The 25,299-nt window shown below is 37.4% G+C and overlaps 2 protein-coding genes across 2 annotated transcripts; both read right to left on the bottom strand.

Moving 5' to 3' along the window:
• Positions 1-4,615: 4,615 nt before the first annotated feature.
• Positions 4,616-6,096, bottom strand: LOC143568092 (uncharacterized). The gene is made up of 5 exons (XM_077054329.1): positions 6,005-6,096; positions 5,825-5,906; positions 5,293-5,346; positions 5,160-5,236; positions 4,616-5,108 (listed from the first exon to the last, which is right to left on the bottom strand). Exons 1-5 carry the CDS (start codon positions 6,094-6,096, stop codon positions 4,616-4,618), a joined length of 798 nt encoding a protein of 265 aa, XP_076910444.1.
• A 69-nt stretch (positions 6,097-6,165) lies between these two features.
• On the bottom strand, positions 6,166-6,797 carry LOC143568091 (protein FAR-RED ELONGATED HYPOCOTYL 3-like). Its single transcript, XM_077054328.1, has 3 exons — positions 6,652-6,797; positions 6,312-6,570; positions 6,166-6,204 (listed from the first exon to the last, which is right to left on the bottom strand). The coding sequence occupies exons 1-3, from the start codon at positions 6,795-6,797 to the stop codon at positions 6,166-6,168; spliced, it is 444 nt and encodes a 147-aa protein (XP_076910443.1).
• Between the last annotated feature and the right edge of the window lie 18,502 nt (positions 6,798-25,299).

Here is a 25,299-nt window from a genome sequence, read left to right as displayed (position 1 = left end):
AGACAATGATGTTGCCAAATGTACTAATTCAAGTGTTAAAGATGATGTTGAAACACATCAAAACGATTTCGTTCAAGGTTAGTCAAATTAAATAAAGTTGTTGAGAAGAATATTGAAATTACAGATAATTAAGGTATTGAAAGATTTACACGTTTAAAAAGGTTTAAAACATCATGTAAAAAATATAACTTAATTTATTGCAGGACTTGTTAATGTTGAAATTGAAGAAAATTATGATTATGACAATCAAGTTTTGGATTCAGTGATAATGAATTGTCCATTTTTAAATCAATCACCAACGTTTGCAACACCAACATCAAAGTCAAAGATTATACCGCTAAGAGCTACATCTCCTACACCACCACGTGAAATTGATTTCGAAGTGGTACAAGCAAGAGAGAAAAAAACTACCTCCTGCATTGAAATCACCTTACCTACATAGGCAAATCGCAATGGCTGAAAAAGTAACAACTGATGAGAGGATTGTTGCACGTTACATTTTTTCTGAACTATCAGAGGATAATAAGATGGGGATCATTTACAAATCAAAATTCACAGAATGTTTCAAGTTTGTCTTCGAATGCTTTTACCCTGATGTATACATTTCAGCTGGTGCAATAGACATTTTTACTGAACTGTTAAACTATGAAGAAAGGAAGAGGGATGAAAAAGCATCGCCTTTACGGTTGTTTGCAACATCTACACTTATAGTAAGTATTCCATATTGAATTATATATATATATATATATATATATATTTAAAAAATCAACGTTAATAATATTTTTTTATGTGAAGCCGATTCACTACTATGACGAAAAAGGTACTGCCAACGACATTCAAATGCTGGAAATTTTCACTGATAACCTTGAGAAGTTAATGCGGAACCATAATTACAAGTCTCTTCAAGCTATTACCTTGTTTATTGTGCCTGTATTATTCGAATACCATTTCTATTTGGTAGTTTTCAACTTAAAAACAGGAACAATTGAGCTGATAGACAACATAATGAACGGGGAAGTACCAGAAACCATTAAGTTTGACATGGTTGAGGAAAAAACAGCAGCTGTTAAAAATTCTTTTGATGAAAGATACCAAGGGGTACCGGATAAACTGGTAAATATTTTTTTTCGTTTATAAATGTTTTGCTGATTTAATATTCTTTAAAGCCTCCTTAAAGTGCAACTAATATTAATTAATCCCCCCTTAGAGGGATATTTTTTGCATGTGCTTAAAGAAAAACAAGTATCCTATTGTTCAAAGGTTAAAAATTGTTGTTATAAAAAGATTGGAAATGGAATGGAGAACAAAAAATAATGTGAAGGATTGCGGTATCTTTGCTATAAGACACATGGAAACATACAAGGGGACGCATACATGGTCATCTGGCTTTCATAAAGAGTCACCAAGGCAAAAAAAAAACAACTAAATGATTTAAGGGTAAAATACTCGTCTAAAATTTTACTCTCGGAAATCAACACTGTCAGAGACAAGTTAATCAAGTCAGCCAAAAAGTATAACGAACGTGATAGAGAAGGTGGCTGTGAAAAGTTGAAATCGAAGAATATATACAATTTAATCGAGAAGAGACAGGAAGAATAGAAGTTTTTTGCTTTTTTAAATCTTGATTGTGTTTAAGTATTTTGTATAAAACGTTCGATTGATACGTTTGTAACTTTTTTAATTTTGTTTGTTGGATTTGATTTGAAAACCTTCAATGCTTTCAGTCTGTATTGTTATAGGCACGTTTAGACGTTTCTCAAATACGTTCTAAATTTTATCAGTCAAATGTTAGAGGAACGTTTATACGTTCCTCTAATACGTTCTAAGTTTTATCTGTCCCTTTTTGACAAAGAAGTCCTTTGATTTTGCGTGTAATACGTTCTTTTAAAACGTTTTGTCATAAATTCGTATGAAAATGGTTAAAGGCATAACTTTTAAAGGCATAACGTTTTGTTATAAATTCGTCTAATACGTTTTGGTAAAACGTTTTGTTATAAATCCTCTAATACGTTCTAAGTTTTAAGGTCTGTATTGTTAGTTGAACGTATAAATGTTCCTCTAATACGTTCTAACTGTTCATACTTTTGATACATGTATCGGTATCTGAACATGCTTAACACAAACACAATATTAGATCATAAAACCTGATAAAAAAACCATAAATATAATAACTTACATATGAAAATTGATAACAATAGTTTTATATGAAAATACATAAACACAACACAAACAGATCTGATCCTGCAAAGCATCACGGTTTTTTGAATCTTCACGGATCTGATCTTTTGTTCTTTTTATTAGGGCTGGCATATCGTGTATACCCGTACACAATAAGAAATGAACACGATAAGACACGAACACGAAATGGGTATACCTGTACATGACACGAAAACTTTTCGTGTACCTGTATCCTAAACATGAACACGAACCTGTTAATACCTGTAATACACGATAAGAGCTGTTTAGTAACACATATTTGACAACCTGTTTAGGGAATAATAGGTAGGTAAAGATTAATAACTTACCAAGTAAGAGGAAGCACTGGCGGGCGGCGGCGGCTCTGACAGCGAAGAGGAGAAAGTCCGGTGAGGAAGTGGTGGCAGCGGAGGAATCACCGGCGGGCGAAGAGGGGCGGTGGAGGCGAGGAATCACCGGAGAGGGGCGGCGGGCGGAGAGGGGTTTGTCCAGAGAAGTGGTGGCGGCGATGGAGTGAATGTGGATATCTAAAATCTGAATGTGGAAAGTGGAAACGTGAGTTAGGGTTTGGGGATAATAATAGTTTATAATTATAATATTATATATATATTTAATTATAAAAATTTAACCAGGTACTTACAGGTAAACAGGTATTTTTCCTGTTTAGACACGAAAATTAACAGATAAATTCGTGTCTACCTGTTTAGTACACGAAACCTGTTAAGGCCTTACCGTTACCTGTTAAGGTCGTGCAGGTACGTGCAATGTATTCATGTCTCGTGTATAAATTGCCAGCCCTACTTTTTATCAACAAGTCTTTAACAGATGAAGAAGAAGATGATGAAGACGACGAACCTTCGCACTCCATTTTTTTTTGTCTTATGATTTGGTGAAATTGTGTGGTGCAAATGTCTGGGGCCTTCAATTTGTATTGTGTAATTGTGGTAGACAAATTGTGTGGTTAAAATTGATTGGCAATTTTAGAAGAAGCCAAAACGTTTGACCTTTCAAAACAGTAATAAAATAAAAATTAAAAAACGTGAAGATCCTTTAATAAAAAGTTTATTAAATGTAAAGTTTAAATATTGGGAAAGTAAATTAAACGTTTGAAATATAAGTTAATTAAAACAGCCAAAACGTTTGAAATCTTTTAAATTCCAGATAAATATAATTTAATTAATAGTTTAATTAATACGTTCAACTGCCCAGGTTATTAAAAAATACAAATGTAATTGTGCCTAGAATAACTACAAATAGTCAAATGGAATTAAATGATACCTAAACTAAGTTAACATTACAATAACTTACTTTCAATAACCAGGTTTATAGCTAAATTTTTAAAAATAAAAACTTCAAACAAGGGCGGACAACAGAAACATACAATAGAAATTAATTTTGATTAAAAGTTCAATTAAACTTTAATATAAAAAAAACACCAATAAAAAATTAATACTCAATACTTTAAACTTAAATAGAAAATGAATTTTTATTAAACTTCAAAACAGAATGTATAAAATGATATGATTTAAACTTCAATAAAAAATGATTTTTATTTAAATGTTCCATTAATACCATCATCTACCTAACCAAGGATTAAAAAATGAAAAGAATATTATGCTAGATGAAAAGACATATGTAGAGGTGATGATAGTTAATTCAGATATTAAAAGCTAAAGCACAACAATAACTTCATTCAACAACCAAAATTACAACTCACCAAGTAAATCAAATATAAAAACAGGGCCAGACACCCCAAAAGACACACACAACACATACACATACTAAAAAATGGATTCCACTAATTCTACAGTGAAATGCATACTGAGGGCAAGGATAAACCTGGAGTTGGAGAAAGATGAACATCGTCTGGCCGTTATTGAAGAAATCAAGGAGCGATTGTGTGAAGAAGCAACAAAGACGAATAACCTTTATCAAGAACTCAAGAACCAACCCGATAGCTCCTTCAAGAAGGAAGCCATGACCTACTTTGAGCACCAAGCCTCATGCTATGGACGACTTCAAGTCGTCCTTGAAAAAATGGTTCACATGGTTTCGGTCCATAAGAAATCAAAGCTTGAGGGAGCAAAGGATATCCTCGACAACAAGTAGGGATGGTTTGTTTTTTGGTTTGTTTACTAATGTATTTTGTGGTGGTGTTTGTTCTGTTTATTTTTGTAAGGTATTTATGGATATAATATAAGATTGTCTTTTGGAAAACAGTTTCAACATTAAAACGTTCTCAGTATTATGCTAACACGTTTTATGAATGGTTTGGCTACAACCAGAATACAAATACTATGCTAATACGTTCTATATAAACTTAAAACATTTTAAACAAAGTAACAGATATATGATTAAACAAATACTAATCAGTTCAACAACTTGGTAGGAGAAAAAAACCAACACTCAGAAATTAAGGTCAAATCAGATTCAAACTGTTTTTTTTTAAAAGTCCTGGACATGTTCTGCTGTTATGACCAGACAAATTACACACCTTGCATTCTCTATGTTTCTTCCCAGAGCGAGCTATAGCTATCTCTTTCTGAGATTTAATCCTTTTATGTGACCCACGACCCTTATTTCTTATTCCACTCGGCACAAGGACGGTCACCTCTGACGGTTGTTCATATCCTAAAACTTCTGCAAATATGTCCCTTTTTGACAAAGAAGACCTTTGGTATCGTGTCCCATTTGTTTTTTGGATCATAATATTCATTTGATCCCTAACTTTTGTAAGTTCATCAATGTCTGTGACATAGCTGTTTATAAGATACTCACCCGCCAATGTTATTTCCCTTGAAATCTTCTTAACTTTTAAATTCTTCTCATTGCCCAAATTTGAAATTGGAGTCGTTCTAATATTTACACCCGCATCTCTCTTCCAACGATCCAAAATATACTTTTTAGGAAATCTTTTTACTCAAAACAAATTTAAAACATAAAGAATGTGACGACACAATAACCCGTATTGTTCAAATCTTTTACAACAGCATGATACAATCGAATCTACTCTATCTTCACCATACTTCTTAATCAACACCTTATCATTAAAAAAATCAATAGCAAAACTTAGACACGTATAAACGTTTTGCTAACACGTTTGGTTTCAACAGCACTCCATATTTTTGATTTTGCGTCTAATACGTTTTGCTAAAACGTTTTGTAATAAATTCATATAAAAATGTTTAAAAGGCACATATACCGTTATGTCAATGCGTTTTATATAAAACGTTTTGCAAATACGTTTTTTGATTCATCAACACTGCGTATTTTTGATTTTGCATCAAATACGTTTTGCTAAAACGTTTTGTTATAATTTCCATTAGAATTGTTTACAGACAAATATACCCTTATGTCAATATGCTTTGCTGATACAGTCTTTTCTCAGACAACAACTTCAAAACAATGAAAATAATAAATTATGTATAAATTAATTAAATCTTACCTCCAAACATCCTGGTACATATGCATTAAAGTCGAAGATGGAAAACTTCAATTAATCTCCTTCTTCAATTGACTTAATAGACGCAACAGCGCTTCAAATGTGATACACTTCGTCTTGAAAATCATTAAAAATTGCCTTTGTATACATCAGTTCTGCTTCTTGCTCAATAGGAGTTTCACTTACCAATTCAGAATGCGTATACCTTGTATCATGATCATTTTTCCTACTGTTATGCCTTTGAATCTCCATACAATAATCAAAATGACTAAAAAACTCAACAAGTGATAATTGTGAGTTAAAAAGTTGACACAAAAATGAATTTCACTCTCCGATCTTGATGTAGTTCGCATGAGACCAGATAACGGTTCATCCCTATAATAAGCTGGTATCCAATCGTATCTCATATCAAAAATGTCAGTCAACCATTTATTTAGCTCAAGATCAAATTCCTTCATTATAAACTGCCATTTTGTCTCAAATTCAAATTGAGAAATTGAATCATTCCACACAATATCACAAATTTTTCATTTAAAGTCTTCATTGTTGCAAAGGGCAACACCAACCTATAGTAAAAAAAACATAAAAAAATTAGTGTTAAGAAAAATACATATGCTAATACGGTATATCATCTTTAATACGTTCTTTCGCCGTTAACACGTTCTATCATTACCTTATCAGCAAGTTTCTTCATAATATGCCACATACATAACCTATGTCGTGTGTTTGAGAAGACTGATGCAATAGCTTGCTTCATGGCCGGATCTTGATTGGTAACAACAACCTTTGCAGCAACACCAAATGAATCAAGAAAAACTTTCAAAAGCCATGTATACGATTCAATAGATTCTGATGATAACAACCCAGCACCAACTGTTATATTCCGGCAATGGTTATCAATAGCAGTAAAAGGCACAAAAACCATCTTGTACCTATTAAAAATAGCATAAAAAATCAAATAATATATAAATCAAGTATAAAAATTTGAAGAGTAAAAACAAAATTAAAATCACAAACTTATTGGTCTTGAAAGTAGCATCGAATGCGATAATATCTCCAAATGCAAATAATTTTTCTTTGAAATCTCATCAGCCCAAAACAAACGAGTCAACTCACCATTATCATTAACAGTGTATTCAAAAGAAAAATCGTCATGCATCTTTTCTTTCCATTTAATCTTTGGACAACCATCTCAGCATCAAACTCGCTACTAAAACAATTTAACCTTTGTTTAAAATTCTTACAATCGTCATTTTGAAGCCCCAACTTCTTCAATACCTCCATACTTTGTCCTAAGAATATTAAATGCCTTAATTGGGCCCAAATTTAATGTTGACAGCTCATATAAGATATCTTCTTGCACATAACTTAACTTCCTATTAGATCGAAGAAAATGCATATCTTGTTTTTCTCCCATTGCATGATTATGTTCTTCCACAAATTCATTTATTTCAAACTTAATACCATCCAAAGATTTCAAAAAAAAATTGAGCTCTACAACCATACGGAATTGTTAGTCTCTTCCGGCTTTTATAGTATGGTTGATGTGCTAAAAGTAGTTATATAAAAACACGCTAATTTAGACACTAAGTAATAAATTCTAGACTCTTAACTAAAACTATTAACCGGCAAGTGAACCGATCGACTCTAGTACAGCTAAGTAAGTCCGGATATCGAACCCACGAGACTCTTTTAATTACGTTTATTAGCTAATTAGACTCGACTACAAAACACGATTTATTAATTCTATTTGTTTTGGGGGTTTTTTATTTAAAATACTAATTTAATACTATAATTAAAAACTAATTAAGAAAACAAGTAATTTAAACGAAAGCAAAGTTTGTTATTTAAATAAGATGATGGTGAGAAAACCACCTAGGCTAGAATCCCCTAAATTTCAGTTATGAACTAACCCGGGAAAATATTTAGTTATGGACTGGGATAGTAAAATAAACACTTAAAAGAAAACCCAAACAGGACCCCTGACCTTCTCAAGAGACACCTATGGGTTTCTAACAAGTTTTAACGCACACCAGTATTAAAAATCAAGTTCCCTTACGGTCACCTAATTATTTATAATTTAGTTCCTTTATACGAAATCCTACCTTACAGCGCGGAAATCAAAGGCAATTTAATATATTTAATTGATTTAATAGACAATAATAAATAATCAACCCTAGACTGACTCCTTACGAAGAACTAAATCTAGCAAGATTAAATAATAAAGATTTATCAATAACCTAGTACTTTGCATATTTTAGGTTAGCAGCACACTAAGGTTTATTTGACAATATTATTCCTATGATCTTATCATGACATCAATCATAACATAATCAAGAACACAAAGTAACTGATCTAATAGCAACCTATCATATGACAAACAATAATCAAGGAAACTATGGAATAAAACTCATCAAACAATCCTAAGCATCTATATGCATCAATTTAATATAGATAAATCTTTTACTATACCATAAAAACCATAACAATAAATAACCCTAAGTCAAATCAAAACATCAAAGTAGGTTCATCATAACCTAGGCGGTCTAAGGGTTTAGCCAACAACCATACTCAAGAACAAAAGAAAGTGAATAGGTTTAAATAAATTCATGACGAAAACAATACATCCAACCGAATAATAACGATGTTTGGATGAGTAGGTGTTGAACCCGGATGCTATTTGGTGGAACCAAGATGCTTTCTTTCTCTTTCTCTCTTGCCTTTTGTTGCGTCTGTCTTCTCCAAAAACTAACAAAAAAAACCAATGTTGGACTATTGACTTTTGCCTCCCGGATCCCAAGCTAGCTGACCAACCCTTTGTCAAAGCCTTCCAATCAATTCTCCTTTTTACGTCCACTCTTTCAATATATATATTAGATGGGAGTCGGTTAAATTCAAACATACGTGGGCCCCGTAGATTCCTTAGATGCCAATATAGTGGGCTGCATTATAATATTATATTTAGATTATAAGAATTTGATTTTCACGAAAGACTTGCATTCAAAACACATTCCATTTATTATTATTATATTAGTATATTATAGTTATAATATTTTCCTTTTTTAAAGAATCCATATGACATAGCAAAAATCTTATAAAACTAATTTTCAAACAAAATTGAAACAAATTATATGATCTTTACGTTTCATTTTTCGGTGTAGTAAATATACTACATTTTAACTCGTTGTCTCTTTAAACCTTTAATCCTCACATATGAACCAATTAGAATAATATTCACTAAAAACCTGGCTCAAATGACTTTAAAGTATAGGGAATATTTATATAATAATACGTATATTTTAGACCACATCAAATATCCCGCACTTAAACCTTTTTTCGTCCCTGAAAAAGCTATTTGCAACGGGATCAGAATCGGAGAAATACAGTCTTAACAACATATAGGTTATCTTAAAATTTAGAACAGCGCAAAAATTGCGATCACCGATATTATTGTCCACTTAAACCCATGCCTTTGTCTTTACCGGGACAAGTAAGATCCAACTATTATTATTATTATTATTATTATTATTTTTTATATAATCTAGTGGAACCCACAGTCAAGACCCGCTTTATTTTAGATTTTATCGGATCAAACCACCCCAACTTGACTTAAACCTCATAATAGCAGATTAAAACATTGTTGCACATTTTTCATGAATAGCTAAGACGATCAAGGATATTGTTTATCCACCTAAATTTAAACATCAAAGTATACCAAGCAGCCATTAGATACGATTATGGTTCAATTATTCAACTATCTAGCAAGTGTTCCCCACTACATGACATACCCCCGTTATCAAGCAACACCCCAAAAGTTCATCTCAATATGTGAGTATGCACTAATTCATCTGTAGGCTTACATATGATGTATCATGTGTGGTCCGTTTCTTAATGGTAATGAGACGCGAGCAGGGGGACCCCATATGACTAACAGCGTGTATGATCAAGTCAGTAGTGAATTTGTACTTTTAAAGCACTTTGTGATCATGTTTATTGACTTATAATTTGGCAGATAACTACGGGTTTGCTCTTTTTTGGCTTTTTGAAATATCCATAAATCCACTTAGGAATATGAATACCACATGAATAGCTGCATACAGACCCATGGTGTCCGAACCCCGAAGCATCCCATCAATACAGGATTTAAGGCCATAAAACCATACGCCTATGAAGTATTAAACACTAAAACTAAAAGTGCAAGATTTTAAGTTTATATCACCGGCTACACGGTATACTTTAACGTTTAAACCTACCCAAGCATCGTATGATAGCGTATTCAGATTTCTTTAAAAACTCATGATTTTCTACTATCAAACTAAAATGAGGCTTGAGTATGGCCCGACCTTTCATCTCGTATTTTATACAGACTCAACATGTTTCCTACTAAAATCATATTATATCGTTTAAAACCAACTATCAAACTGCTCTTTCATTCTTAAGGCTGAGCCTACCGACACATCCCAAGTTAAGTGCGTGTTCTTTAATTATATCATATTATTAGTAGTTTGAAAAACCGATTCCCAACAAGTATCCTCATCTCCCATTTATACGCAAAAAGAAAACAATTTCAAAGGACATTTTTTTTAAATATGACAAAACGAGTTAAAGACATGTGTTCCTATCCCCACACTTAAAATTTGCATTGTCCTCAATGCAGGGACAGAAACACGACTCAAAAATTTAAAAACAAAACAAAACCTAAAAATACAAAAATAAATAAAAACAAAACAAAGCTAAAAATTAAAAACTAAAAACATAAAAACAAAGTAAAAAGGAAAAGACTTAGCTGGTAATATGCACATGATGTATGACGCTAAAATCTTCTTCCATAAATGCCCTCCATCTCCGAACGTGCTCAACAACCAGTAGCCCCTTTTTCTCGAACGGAAGCGGCAACGATACAAACAATAACTAAAAATTCATCTTATCGACCTGATAGACATAATCTTTCAAAGTATGGAACCGGACCAGCTAACCAAACAATATATAAATATGAATAACAGCAACACATATATAAATAAAAAGTATACGGCTCCTGCTGCTCCATCCCCACACTTGAATGTTGCATTATACTTCAAGGGATCTTCTATCTCACACTCTCTTCCTTCAAAACTTTCAAAACTAAAAAACAAATAAAAACTATAAAAAACTACGTTAGTGACTCAAGGAAAAATATAAAAATAAAATAGAAATACAAATAGGAAAGAATATACAAACTCAACACTTGAGTATTCACTCAAGAATCACTTCTGACAAATCAGTGCGACGGATCGAGAGGAGTTTCCTCCACCTCGATTGATTCCTCCGGTCCTCCAAGATAGTGCTTTAAACGATGACCGTTCACCTTCCAAGATATTCCATTATTCGGATTCTCCAGCTCCACTACTCCATAAGCGAAAACTTCTTTCACCAAGAACAGTCCCATCCACTTTGATCTCAACTTTCCTGCAAACAAACGAGAGCTAAATAATAATACCTTATCGCCCTTCTTGACCTCTTTTCCGCCTTTCAAATGTCGATCATGTAACCCTTTTGTCTTTTCTTTGATGTTCAACGATCGAGAATATGCTGCATCCCGAAGCTCCTCCAACTCATGAATCTGAAAGTATCTTTTCCTTGCAGCTTCGGTAAGATCGACATTCATCGTCTTCAACGCCCAATAAGCACAATGCTCCAACTCAACCGGAAGATGACAAGACTTACCATAAAAAAAGCATAAACGGTGTAGTACCCAACGGAGTCTTGTACGCAGTTCGGAATGCCCACAATGCATCATCTAACTTCTCCGACCAAGCTTTTCGACTCGCCCCAACCTTCTTCTCCAAAATCCTCTTCACCCCTCAATTTGCGTTCTCGACTTGACTATTCGTTTGAGGGTGATAAGCAGTAGAGGTACGATGAGTAACCCCATAACGAGCTAACGCCTTCTCCATGACGATATTACGAAAATGGTTGCCCCAATCACTAATAATAGCTCTCGGAGTACCGAAACGAGTAAACAACTTCTTAAGAAACCTCACGACAACTCGTGCATCATTCGTGGCCAACGCTTGGGCTTCCACCCACTTCGACACATAATCAATCGCCACCAAAATATACTTATTACCATTTGATGTGGGAAACGGTCCCATGAAGTCGATGCCCCAAACATCAAAGATTTTAAGAATTTGTTGGGGTTTTGAGGCATCTCATTCTTGGATGAAATATTACTTGTTCTTTGGCACGCATCACAAAGCTTCACGAACTCTTCAGCTTCTTTAACAACTGTTGGCCAATAGAACCCACTATCAAACACCTTTTGCGCGGTAGCATGCGCACCATGATGACCTCAGTCAACCCTTCGTGAACATGCATTAGAATATCCCAACCTTCTTCTTTTGTCACACATCTCCTCAGAATCCGATCACCGCCAATTTTAAACAAGAACGGGTCATCCCACACATACTGATTTGGAAGAATTTCCTTTTTTGTTGCGTAGTCATACCCTCTAACACAAAACCATTATCCAAATAATTTGCAAAATCAGTGAACCATGGCATACCTTGCTTCTCAGCCACAAAAAAATCGATCGACTCATGAGGGAATGTATCTCCAATCTCCTCCTCACGCAACTCTTCTCTCCTCGGGTCTTCTAGACGGGATAGATGATCGGCCGCTACGTGTTCCGCACCCCTTTTATCTTTAATTTCGATGTCAAACTCGGAAAGTAGAAGAATCCACCGTATAAGATGAGGATTCACGTCTTTCTTCTGAAAGAGGAAACGCAAAGCTGCATGATCAGTAAAAACGGTGGTCTTCGAAAGCACGAGATACGAGCGGAACTTGTCAAATGCGAAAACAACGGCTAAAAGCTCCTTCTCGATGGTGGTATAGTTCTCTTGGGCATCATTCAACGTCTTTCTAGCATAATAGATGGGGTGAAAATGTTTATATCTCCTTTGCCCCAAAACCGCTCCAACCGCATAATCGCTAGCATCACACATGAGCTCGAACGGCAAACTCTAATCGGGAGAACAAAGAATGGGAGCACTTACGAGCTTCTCTTTTAAAAACGTGAACACCATCACACACTCATCATCAAAAACAAAAGGTACATCTTTCTCGAGGAGTTGGGTCATCGGGCGAGTAATTTTTGAAAAGTCTGTGATAAATCGTCAATAAAACCCCGTATGGCCCAAGAAACTCCTAATCGCTTTCACATTTTTCGGTGGAGGAAGTCTACTTATAGTATCAATCTTTGCTCGATCCACCTCAATACCGTCTCTCGAGATCTTATGACCCAACACGATCCCTTCCGTCACCATAAAATGGCATTTTTCCTAATTCAACATCAATTTCGTCTCAATACACCTCTTCAACATCTTCTCAAGATTGGCCAAATAGTGATCGAAAGAATTACCGTAAACCGAAAAATAATCCATAAAAACCTCCATGGACGTCTCTATCATATCCTGAAAGATGGCCACCATACAACGCTGAAAGGTAGTCGGAGCGTTATATAGTCTAAACGGCATGCGTCGGTACGCAAACGTGCCATACGGACATGTAAAAGTCGTCTTCTCCTGGTCTTCCGGTGCAATGGGAATTTGAAAATAACTTGAAAAACCGTCAAGAAAACAATAAAACTGCTGACCTACCAAACGCTCCAACATCTGATCAATAAACGGCAACAGGAAGTGGTCCTTCCGGGTGGCATCATTCAATCACCGATAATCAATACACACACGCCAACCGGTAACCGTACGCGAAGGGATAAGCTCATTCTTCTCATTCATCACCACGGTCATACCTCCCTTCTTTGGAACAACTTGGGTCGGGCTCACCCATAGAGAATCGGAAATCGGGTAAATCATCCTGGCATCCATCAACTTCAATACCTCCTTCTTTACCACCTCTTGCATATTCGGATTGAGACGCCTTTGTGGTTGCACCACCGGTTTGTACTCATCCTCCATTAAAATCTGGTGCGTGCAATAAGCAGGGCTAATACCTTGAATATCGGAAAATCTCCATGCAATCGCCCCCTTGTGTAGCTTCAACACGTCTATCAACTTCATCTTCTGTTCTTCCGTCAGCTTGGATGACATTGTAATGGGCAAGTTTGAGCCCTCATCAAGATACGCATACTCCAAGTGTGACGGGAGTACCTTTAACTCCAACGGAGCGGGTTTCTCCTCAGAACCCGCTTCACTCTCACAACTAATCTCATTCACCTCTATCATCTCGGGCAAACCCGAAATCTCAGCCAACTCATCACAAACCGAGTCGTCCTCACAGGACTCATCCTCACCCAAATCATCACAATCGATCAAACCATTACTTCCCACTAGATCCGTACCACAAATGTAGTCAAAGAATTTATCCATACCTGCAATAAAAGAGTTAATAAAATAAACCGAATGGCATGGACCACTGAAATCATCTTGATCACTCAGGTGCTTCATCGACCTCGCGACATCATAAGTAACATTTTCATCACCAACCCGAAGCGTGATCTTCCCATCATACGCATCGATAAGTGCCTTTGCGGTTCGTAAAAACGGACGACTAAGAATAATGGGAACCTTCTCGTTGGCCTCCATGTCAAGCACCACAAAATCTACCGGGAACACGAACTTATCCACCTTCACTAGCAAGTTCTCAATAATACCTCGCGGATACTTAACCGAACGATCGGCTAACGATAAAGACATGCGACTTGGTGTGAGCTCGCCTAACTCCAAATTCTCGTATAGGGAATACGGCATAAAATTAATACTCGCACCCAAATCCGCCAATGCATGGCTCATCGCATCACTACCAAACAAAACTGGAATTGTAAACAGACCCGGATCTGACAACTTCTCGGGTACGCGGTTCAACACTACCGCCGAACAATCTCCCATAAGGGGAATCGATGACACCTCTCCCAACCTATCTTTCCTTTTCAACAGGTCCTTCAAAAACTTCGCGTATTTCGGCATGTGTTGGAGGGCTTCAATGAACGGGAGGTTAATCTTCAACTGTCGGAACATATCAAGAAAGTGCCCATACTCCCGCGTATATTTCTGGTGTTTCGCGCGAGCGGGATATGGGATACGAGCATGGTCAATCAAAGGTGATGGCCGGACTTCAACCGGCTTTTTCTCTACTGGCGGTGCAACTGGTGCGGTGTTCTGCAATTTACCCGGTACTTCCATCTCGATTTTTTCATCCGTCACCTCTTCATCTTCCACTTCAACTTCATTCCTTCGCACCTCGGGACCCAACACCCTACCACTACGAGTAGTAATCGCCTTTATTTGAGCGGCCGGATTCTGCTGAATAGATCCTGAAAACTGTCCCGGAGGTCTTTCATTTAAATTTCGAGCAATATCACCAATGGTTCGCTGCATGTCGAGCATAGCTGATTGTTGATTCTTCAAAAGCAAATCATGGTCGGCAAGGGTCTTTTGAGTGACTTGGTCTCTATTATGGATTTGCTGCATCATTTCTTCCAATCTTCCCATTCCACTACTCGAATCTTTCCCATTACCCGAACCTTGCTCATTAGAACTTCCACTGTTATACTGACCTTGATTTCGGTTATAGGGAGCTTGGAAGCCAGGTGGCCCACCGGCCGGACGCCAATTTGAGTTGCCTTGCCCTTGATTCTGATTCTGACTCTTGTAGTTGTTTTAGTTCTGATTGTTGTTGTTGTAAGCATTAGGGAACCTGTTCTGACCAGCCACAAGATCAACATCTTGATTGTTCATTAACGGACAATCCAGCGTACCATGACCACCTCTACACATCTCACACTTATCCACCTTAGTTTTTAACTCTTTTATCTCTCGGGTGAGATTCTCCAAAGCAACAGCCATACCAGTGTCCAGATTAACCTGGTGCACACCTCGAGCAGATGAGGGTGTACTGGTGACGGGATTGGAATTCCCGCCTCGTGGCTTCTTCGCGTACTCAGACTGCGCAAAACTTTCAAACAGCTCGTTACACTCGGTCACATTCTTCTTGTCCATCAAATTACCCCCAGCGGCTGTGTCAAACCTCGCCTGAGCCTCATAAGTAAGCCCATTGTAAAAATTCTCAACAAGGGCCCAAGGTGTGAGCCCATGTTGTGAAGAACGGGAAAGTAGATTTTGAAAACGCTCTCAAGCTTGGTAATATGCCTCATCCGGCTCCATATGGAAGGAGTGGATCTGATCACGTAGGCGAGAGGCCTTAGCAGGTGGAAAGTACTTCTTGAGAAATGCATTACGAAGCGCCTCCCATGTGGTGAATGCTCCAGCAGGTTGCGAATCGAGCCAAGTGGTGGCACGACCCGAAAGTGTAAACGGGAACAAGTGAAGGAAGATCGCATCCTCAGTAGCACCTTGCAAATTGAATGTTTTGAACACATGATTCAGACAGTTGATGTGTGCCGGTGCGTCTTCATCTTCACGGCCATGGAACTGGTGGTGATTGGTGATGTTGTTCATGACATAGGCTGGGATCTGCCACGAGTTAGGGTTATTAATGTCGGGGGCGACAATGGGTGAGTGATATCCATGGAACCCTTCAAAAGCTTGCTGGTACACGGTGCGGTTATTCTCGGCCATCGGAACGGGTCTAGGACTTGGTGGTGGTGATTTTGCGGGTGAATTGGCGAGTGATGACTTTGGTGAAGTATCTATGGTGATCGGTTGCTTTTCTGACGAACTTGCCTCGGACTTCAACGGAGTAGGTCCAAAACAATTCAACAGCGGTCCTTACGAACGAAGATGTGACATGTACCTGAAAAACACACAAAACAAAATTGGTAGACTCTAATAAAAGACTCGAAAATAAAAATAAAAAATAAAAATAAAACTGAAAATAGAATAAAATAACTAACACTTAAAATTAGACTCCTACGACTCAAAGTAATAAATAAAGCAAATAGCACGTATATAGCAAACAAGTCTAATCAAATCTAATAACGCAATTGCCAAGAGTCCCCGGCAATGGCGCCAAAAACTTGATGTGCTAAAAGTATTTATATAAAAACACGCTAATCTAGACACTAAGTAATAAATTCTAGACTCTTAACTAAACTAAAACTACTAACCGGCAAATGAACAGATCGACTCTAGTACAGCTAAGTCCGGATATCGAACCCACGAGACTCTTTTAATTACGTTTATTAGCTAATTAGACTCGACTACAAAACACGATTTATTAATTATATTTGATTGGGGGGGTTTTTATTTAAAATACTAATTTAATACTATAATTAAAAACTAATTAAGAAAACAAGTAATTTAAACGAAAGCAAAGTTTGTTATTTAAATAAGATGATGGTGAGAAAACCACCGAGGCTAGAATCCCCTAAATTTCAGTTATGAACTAACCCGGGAAAATATTTAGTTATGGACTGGGATTGTAAAATAGACACTTAAAAGAAAACCCAAACAGGACCCCTGACCCTTCTCAAGAGACACCTATGGGTTTCTAACAAGTTTTAACGCACACCAGTATTAAAAATCAAGTTCCCTTACGGTCACCTAATTATTTATAATTTAGTTCCTTTATACGAAATCCTACCTTACAGCGCGGAAATCAAAGGCAATTTAATATATTTAATTGATTTAATAGACAATAATAAATGATCAACCCTAGACGGACTCCTTTTGAAGAACTAAATCTAGCAAGATTAAATAATAAAGATTTATCAATAACCTAGTACTTTACAGATTTTAGGTTAGCAGCACACTAAGGTTTATTTGACAATATTATTCCTATGATCTTATCATGATATCAATCATAAAATAATCAAGAACACAAAGTAACTGATCTAATAGCAACCTATCATATGACAAACAATAATCAAGGAAACTATGGAATAAAACTCATCAAACAATCCTAAGCATCTATATGCATCAATTTAATATAGATAAATCTTTTACTATACCATAAAAACCATAACAATAAATAACCATAAGTCAAATCAAAACATCAAAGTAGGTTCATCATAACCTAGGCGGTCTAAGGGTTTAGCCAACAACCATACTCAAGAACAAAAGAAAGTGAATAGGTTTAAATAAATTCATGACGAAAACAATAATTCCAACCAAATAATAACGATGTTTGGATGAGTAGGTGTTGAACCCGGATGCTATTTGGTTGAACCAAGATGCTTTCTTTCTCTTTCTCTCTTGCCTTTTGTTGCGTCTGTCTTCTCCAAAAACTAACAAAAAAAACCAATGTTGGACTATTGACTTCTGCCTCCCGGATCACAAGCTAGCCGACAAACCCTTTGTCAAAGCCTTCCAATCAATTCTCCTTTTTACGTCCACTCTTTCAATATATATATTAGATGGGAATCGGTTAAATTCAAACATACGTGGGCCCTGTAGATTCCTTAGATGCCAATATAGTGGGCTGCATTATAATATTATATTTAGATTATAAGAATTTGACTTACACGAAAGACTTGCATTCAAAACACATCCCATTTATTATTATTATATTAGTATATTGTAGTTATAATATTTTCCTTTTTTAAAGAATCCATATAACATAGCAAAAATCTTATAAAACTAATTTTCAAACAAAATTGATAACAAATTATATGATCTTTACGTTTCATTTTTCGGTGTAGTAAATATACTACATTTTAACTCATTGTCTCTTTAAATCTTTAATCCTCACATATGAACCAATTAGAATAATATTCACTAAAAACCTGGCTCAAATGACTTTAAAGTATAAGGAATATTTGTATAATAATACGTATATTTTAGACCACATCAATGGTCTTGTAGAACTATCTTTATCATCCATTGAATCATAACTCTTTGAAGGTTTATGACCTTCTTTTGAACATGTGAAATTCTTATACTTTAATATACCATCATTCATGTATGAACCTCCCTTACGAACACAAAAACCAGCTTTCTTTGCATATTCACAATAAAAATCGTATGCAAGATCGATAGACTCAAATGCCATTCCTTTAATAGGTTTAATAGAGGCATTCACTTGTGGTACGACATCCTCTGGTAAAGGCCTTAATAAGATAGGTAAATACAAACAAACAAAAAGAAGTTAAAAGCTATTTAAAGTTAATACGTTCCTAATACTCTATATATACGATTCTATACATACATATTAAAAGTTAACTATTACAGTCGTTACACGTTTAATACGTTCTATTAACACGTTCTGTTAATACGTTCTTATATTACGATTTTAATACGTTCTTAATTAACTCGTTGAATTGTTCAACGTTTTCCTAATCAGTTCACATACTACATTTAGAACATCATTTCCAGTACACTATATACAAACCTGTTTTTAATTAACACGTTTAAAAAATCATAAGTAATTCGTTCAATTCCAATTCATATTATCAAACAAAACAAATTAACAATTACCATAACAAAAAATCGACTATCAATTAAGCTAATAACCTCTAATAAAAATCAAAATATACTTACTTTGATGATCGGAATACATGCGTCCGATAGAAAAAGAAACACAAATCAGCAAATCGCCGAAATCGCCAAAATCGTAATCTCAATTAATCACGCAAAAACGGTTTATGGAAACAGAGTATAATAGAAACCATTTCTAAATTTAGTACGGCGTTTGCGTTGAATTTGTTGAATTTTTTAATGTTGTAAAAAGACAATCCTACCCTTATGTTAAGTTACGATATCAGATTGTAAAAACTTACGATCTACGATCAATATCATCACGTACGTGATGTACGATAAACAATAAGTGTATTATATCCTTTATCTATATATATTGAAGCGGTAAATGGGCTTTAAACCACATCAGGGTGTTATCGAGAGGGGTTTCGAAACCTCATTTCTTACGTGGCGATGACGTGGAGGGGCAACGATGGCCAACACAAAAAACAGTGTTATATATGTATCTTATATCATACTTTTCAATAATATATCGTGCAGATAGTAAACTAAAATGTAATCCTCATACAAACAAGAGGAAAAAATGTAGTTCCCGCATAAACATTATGGAGTTGATGCAACTAGTGTGATTAATTTCAAATGATACGCCGTTAAGAGGTGTGAGATGTTCCAACGACTCAACTCCAGTTGTACTAATTTGTGAACCACTATTGTTTTACTTAAGTAATTTTATGCCCATCTTAAAACACTGTGACATGTATAGTTTTCTCAAGCAAGCCACCCTGGCCTGTGAATATTTACACGGGCAACACATCTATCAATGATGAAGATAGGTCCTGAAAAATGACTACAGCCACACACATGAGTAGTTGATATGGACATTACGAACCAACCATGACAGCGTGATCTGAAAAAACCTCCATTAATTAATGTCCTTTCCATGTTAACTGTCATATAAGTAGCCTCTCTAGTAAACCCGAGATCTACATTTGTATATGAGTTTCAAATAAATGTTAGCTTAAGTGACGCATGTTAACACATTCGCGTTTTACACCTAACAAAGTTAATTTCATTATAAATGCTACATAATCGGAAGGGGTTACGTTAAACACCAAAGGGTCAATCATGCAGAAGATGCATTTGCAAGTGTATTAATAGAAATTAATTAATAATACTCACGTACAAGGTGATACATGACTAGAGTTTGCATCAAAGATGAATGTAAGTACGTAACAAAATCTTTGATGAAATAAGATGAGTCAGTGAGATACACAAGTTAAAATAGATACACAACATGATGTTAGATAACTTTAGCTATATGTGTAGGGATGGCAATGGGTCGGGTTTAGGTATTCCCAAACCCGTACCCGGTTATTAAAGTCCATCCCAAACCCGTCGGGTTTTAATCGGGTAATTACCCGTCGGGTTTCGGGTTTCCCATCGGGTTTCGGGTTTCCTATCGGGTAATACGTGTCGGGAATATCCGGCTCAAAACCCGTCAGGTTTCTACCAGGTTTTGACAAAATATAACTAATCGGTTACAAAGATGGTTACTATAAAGATAGAATATCTCAAATAATTGAAATAAACAAGTTTCGACAAATAATATATTTGGAATATAGTATATATATAATATAATAAGTTATATCGGGTACATCTGGTATATAATCGGGTAAACAAGTCTATGTTATCGGGTAGTCGGGTCGGGTAATCGGGTATATTAGAAATCCCAAACCCATCCCAAACCCGCTAAAAATTTCAAAACCGATCCCAAACCCGTCCCAAGCCTTAATGGGTCGGGTATTACCCGTCCCATTTATATCAGGTTTCGGGTTTTTCTATCAGGTTCGGGTTTCATTGCCATCCCTATATATGTGTCATTTGAGGTGTAGAAATGGTGATTCCACGTCAAGTTTATGACATTGATATGCTATTCAAAAGCAAAATTGTCTATAATTTCTAAAACCTTTTATAACACTTTTAAGAGTTTAAAAATTATAAAAATATATTATTACAAATAATAATGTAGTTGTGTCAATGAAAGTTATATACATTAGACTCGTATTATAAACTAAGGATAATACCGATATCAGTATTTATTGAATTTTTTGTTTAGAATGCCGATACGGTGATACCGAACTGAGCATTTTCGGTACCGGTAAAAAATTTTTAGAAAATTTGTGACCGGTACGATACCAAGCTCATTCCTCATTCCTCATTCCTCATTCATTCCTATGCGTACAGAGTAAGCAACAAAATAGATAAGGTGTTGATTCTTAGGATTAGGATAGAAGTAAAAGTAGACACCATCCAGTGAGGGTAACATCCAACGTACGCGGTTATTTTTCAAACATTATCCTTCCTTATCTCAATCTTCACTAAGAAGTAAACTGCTTATATATACATACATACATACGTTGAGGCCTTGAATATTCACACACTCTCCCTCTCCAACGCAAGTTTACACTTTCCAATACTAAATTCCGTTAACGGTTTACGTTTCTGACTAACCGAAACGAGCCCACCTACATAACAAATAGGTACATGTAGTACTTGTATCCATGGCGTGTGACAAATTTGTGAAGTTCGAATATTCGAAAGCATCATATAGAAATCAAAGACAAGTTTACAGCTAACCCACACTTCTTCCGGCAAACCAATATGGCCACAAGCAGTAAAACAGTAACCGTGTTCGCTGTCTTCATTCCGTACCAGCCCCTGATTACCTCTGAACCACCGCAATAAACATTGTAGGGGTATGGTACTAAACCCGGTTTTACGACCCTAAATTTATTATGTTTGGCTTATTTTATTATATGGACTAATACAATGTTATCGGGCTGAGGGGGTTTTGTGGAGGTAACCCTAACTGGGCCAGGCCCATTAGGGTACCATGATGGTGGCCATGAGACTCTCTATATAAGGAGGTCTCCACCTCCTTATCAAGGGGTCATGCTCAATAAGAGCCACCACCACTTTTTTGTGTCTGTAAACAAGAGATCTCAGGATTTCTTAGCAGTCACCTCCACTCCCCCAAAAAGCCATCGCAGGTCTCCAGCAGCTGAAGAAGAAGATCAAGACGTGGTTCGTTCATCTCGAAAATCCGTGGAAACATCGTCATGGATCAGGTTAGATTCATTTCGTGCTTCGACATTGGCGCCATCCGTGGGACGGCAACGAACTACCCTTCGATCTTCATCTCGGCTGTCGGATCTCTCCCAGGAAAAACCCAGATCTGAAAGTTTACAGAAAAAGGCTTCAAGGCTTGTTCTATTAAAGCTCAAAAAGATCCATAGATCTAAAAAAAGGCTTCCAGATCTGGGCAAGAAGAAACGGCCTGATTCAAATGATCAGGTCTCCGGATCTGTGATGGTTTTAAATCTGCTCCGAGCTTCAGATCTATCTAGGTCTGATTTACAGATCTAGGTCTAGATTACAGACCTGGATTTTAGGTCTAAAGTTGCAGATCTGACTCTAAAATTGCAAATCCAGAAATTACCAGATTTCCGCCGCCATGTACGCGCCCCCGCGGATTCTCACTCCGCAGCCGTGCATGTGCCGCCGCGGAAACCACCATCTGGGTTTTGCGCAAGAGACCTCCGCCATGCACGCGCACTCACGAGTCACCACTCCATCGCCGTGCATGCGCGCATCAGGTCACGCGCCAAACTTCAAAGGTTGGGAATCCTCATAATTTCCCACATGGCTACGCGCCAAACTTAAAGGTTGGGAATCCTCATAATATCCCATATGGCTACGCGCCAAACTCAAAGGTTGGGAATCCTCATAATATCCCATATGGCTACGCGCCAAACTTCAAGGCTGGGAATCCTCATAATATCCCATATGGCTACGCGCCAAACTTCAAGGCTGGGAATCCTCGTAATATCCCATATGGCTACGCGCCAAACTTCAAGGCTGGGAATCCTCATAATATCCCAGATGGCTACGCGCCAAACTTCAAGGTTGGGAATCCACATAATATCTCATATGGCTACGCGCCAAACTTCAAGGTTGGGAATCCTCATCATATCCCATATGGCTACGCGCCAAACTTCAAGGTTGGGAATCCTCATAATATCCCATATGGCCACGCGCCAAACTTCAAGGTTGGGAATCCTCATAATATCCCAAATGGCTACGCGCCAAACTTCAAGGTTGGGAATCCTCATAATATCCCATATGGCTACGCGCCAAACTTCAAGGTTGGGAATCCTCATAATATCCCATATGGACACACGCCAAACTCAAGGGTTGGGAATCCTCATACCACATGCTCATGCACCACATTTGCTCACGCATCACATATGCTCACGCGTATTACACATGCTTACGCATCACATGCTCACACATATCACTGTCTACGCGCACGCGCATGCAACATCTGCGCGTGGCGCATAACACAAAGCGAAAGTCTACGCGCACGCGCATGCAACATCTGCGCGTGGCGCATAACACAAAGCGAAAGTCTACGCGCACGCGCATGCAACATCTGCACGTGGCGCGAGACATAAAGTAGCTCGTAAGCCGCCTCACGCGCAAGCTCCACTATTATTACAGCTCATAAGACGCCTCGCGCGCAAGCTGTTATTATTCTTTTAGCTCGTAAGACGCCTCGTGCGCAAGCTCTATTATTATAGCTCGTAAGCCGCCTCACGTGCAAGCTTCATTATTCTTACAGCCCATAAGTCGCCTCACGCGCAGGCTTTATTATTCATACAGCTCATAAGACGCCTCGCGCGCAAGCTGTCATTATTCTTATAGCTCGTAAGTCGCCTCACGCGCCAGCTTCATTATAATTACAGCTCATAAGTCGCCTTGCGCGCAGGCTCCATTATTATTATAGCTCGTAAGACGCCTCACGCGCAAGCTTTTATTATTCATACAGCTCATAAGACGCCTCGCGCGCAAGCTGTCATTATTCTTATAGCTCGTAAGTCGCCTCACGCGCCAGCTTCATTATTATTACAGCTCATAAGTCGCCTTGCGCGCAGGCTCCATTATTATTATAGCTCGTAAGACGCCTCACGCGCAAGCTTTTATTATTCATACAGCTCATAAGACGCCTCGCGCGCAAGCTGTCATTATTCTTATAGCTCGTAAGTCGCCTCACGCGCCTGCTTCATTATTATTACAGCTCATAAGTCGCCTTGCGCGCAGGCTCCATTATTATTATAGCTCGTAAGACGCCTCACGCGCAAGCTTTTATTACTCATACAGCTCATAAGACGCCTCGCGCGCAAGCTGTCATTATTTTTATAGCTCGTAAGTCGCCTCACGCGCCAGCTTCATTATTATTACAGCTCATAAGTCGCCTTGCGCGCAGGCTCCATTATTATTATAGCTCGTAAGACGCCTCACGCGCAAGCTTTTATTATTCATACAGCTCATAAGACGCCTCGCGCGCAAGCTGTCATTATTTTTATAGCTCGTAAGTCGCCTCACGCGCCAGCTTCATTATTATTACAGCTCATAAGTCGCCTTGCGCGCAGGCTCCATTATTATTATAGCTCATAAGTCGCCTTGCGCGCAGGCTCCATTATTATTATAGCTCGTAAGTCGCCTCACGCACAAGCTTCATTATTATCATAGCTCGTAAGCCGCAACTCGCGCAAGCTGTCATTATTCTTATAGCTCGTAAGTCGCCTCACGCGCCAGTTTCATTATTATTACAGCTCATAAGTCGCCATGCGCGCAGGCTTCATTATTCTTATAGCTCGTAAGTCGCCTTACGCGCAGGCTTTATTATTCTCATAACTCGTAAGCTGCCTCGCGCGCAAGTTATGTTACATTATTATCGAGATGCGCGCTCCATCTTTTATCAGGCCTCGCGCCACTATGATGCGTCCTATATCTTATTTATGACAGGGCACCATCATTATCATAAGGACCGCAACATGTCACCATCATGAGGAAAACTTCCCAAAACTCAGACAATAAAGACAAGGCCAAAGAAAAGGGAAAAAACCGCCCCATGACTTAACACACCTCATAAAAGTCCAGCGCTCCACCTAGACGCTTGCGCGCCCAGGAGCAACGCTGGACTTGGGGGGCTTGTAGGGGTATGGTACTAAACCCGGTTTTACGACCCTAAATTTATTATGTTTGGCTTATTTTATTATATGGACTAATACAATGTTATCGGGCTGAGGGGGTTTTGTGGAGGTAACCCTAACTGGGCCAGGCCCATTAGGGTACCATGATGGTGGCCATGAGACTCTCTATATAAGGAGGTCTCCACCTCCTTATCAAGGGGTCATGCTCAATAAGAGCCACCACCACTTTTTTGTG

The sequence above is a fragment of the Bidens hawaiensis genome, unplaced genomic scaffold, assembly GCF_021521415.1.
Source record: "Bidens hawaiensis isolate Kalapana, Puna unplaced genomic scaffold, B.hawaiensis_p1.1 tig00023806_1, whole genome shotgun sequence".
NCBI classification, from domain to species: domain Eukaryota; kingdom Viridiplantae; phylum Streptophyta; class Magnoliopsida; order Asterales; family Asteraceae; genus Bidens; species Bidens hawaiensis.
This window is presented reverse-complemented; position numbering and strand designations above follow the sequence as displayed.

Bases quoted from the DNA above. Each gene is read 5' to 3' on its own strand.
- LOC143568091 (XM_077054328.1), bottom strand. From the start codon at position 6,797: ATGCATGACGATTTTTCTTTTGAATACACTGTTAATGATAATGGTGAG. The intron at 6,571-6,651 runs GTGATTTTAATT...TATTTTTAATAG, and splicing joins CTTTCAAGACCAATAAGTTT to GTACAAGATGGTTTTTGTGC. The intron at 6,205-6,311 runs GTAATGATAGAA...TTTTTACTATAG, and splicing joins TGAAGAAACTTGCTGATAAG to GTTGGTGTTGCCCTTTGCAA.
- LOC143568092 (XM_077054329.1), bottom strand. From the start codon at position 6,096: ATGAAGGAATTTGATCTTGAGCTAAATAAATGGTTGACTGACATTTTT. The intron at 5,347-5,824 runs GTAAGTGAAACT...AAAACGTTTTAG, and splicing joins GGTATACGCATTCTGAATTG to CAAAACGTATTAGACGCAAA. The intron at 5,237-5,292 runs GTTAGCAAAACG...TTTAATGATAAG, and splicing joins GTGCTGTTGAAACCAAACGT to GTGTTGATTAAGAAGTATGG.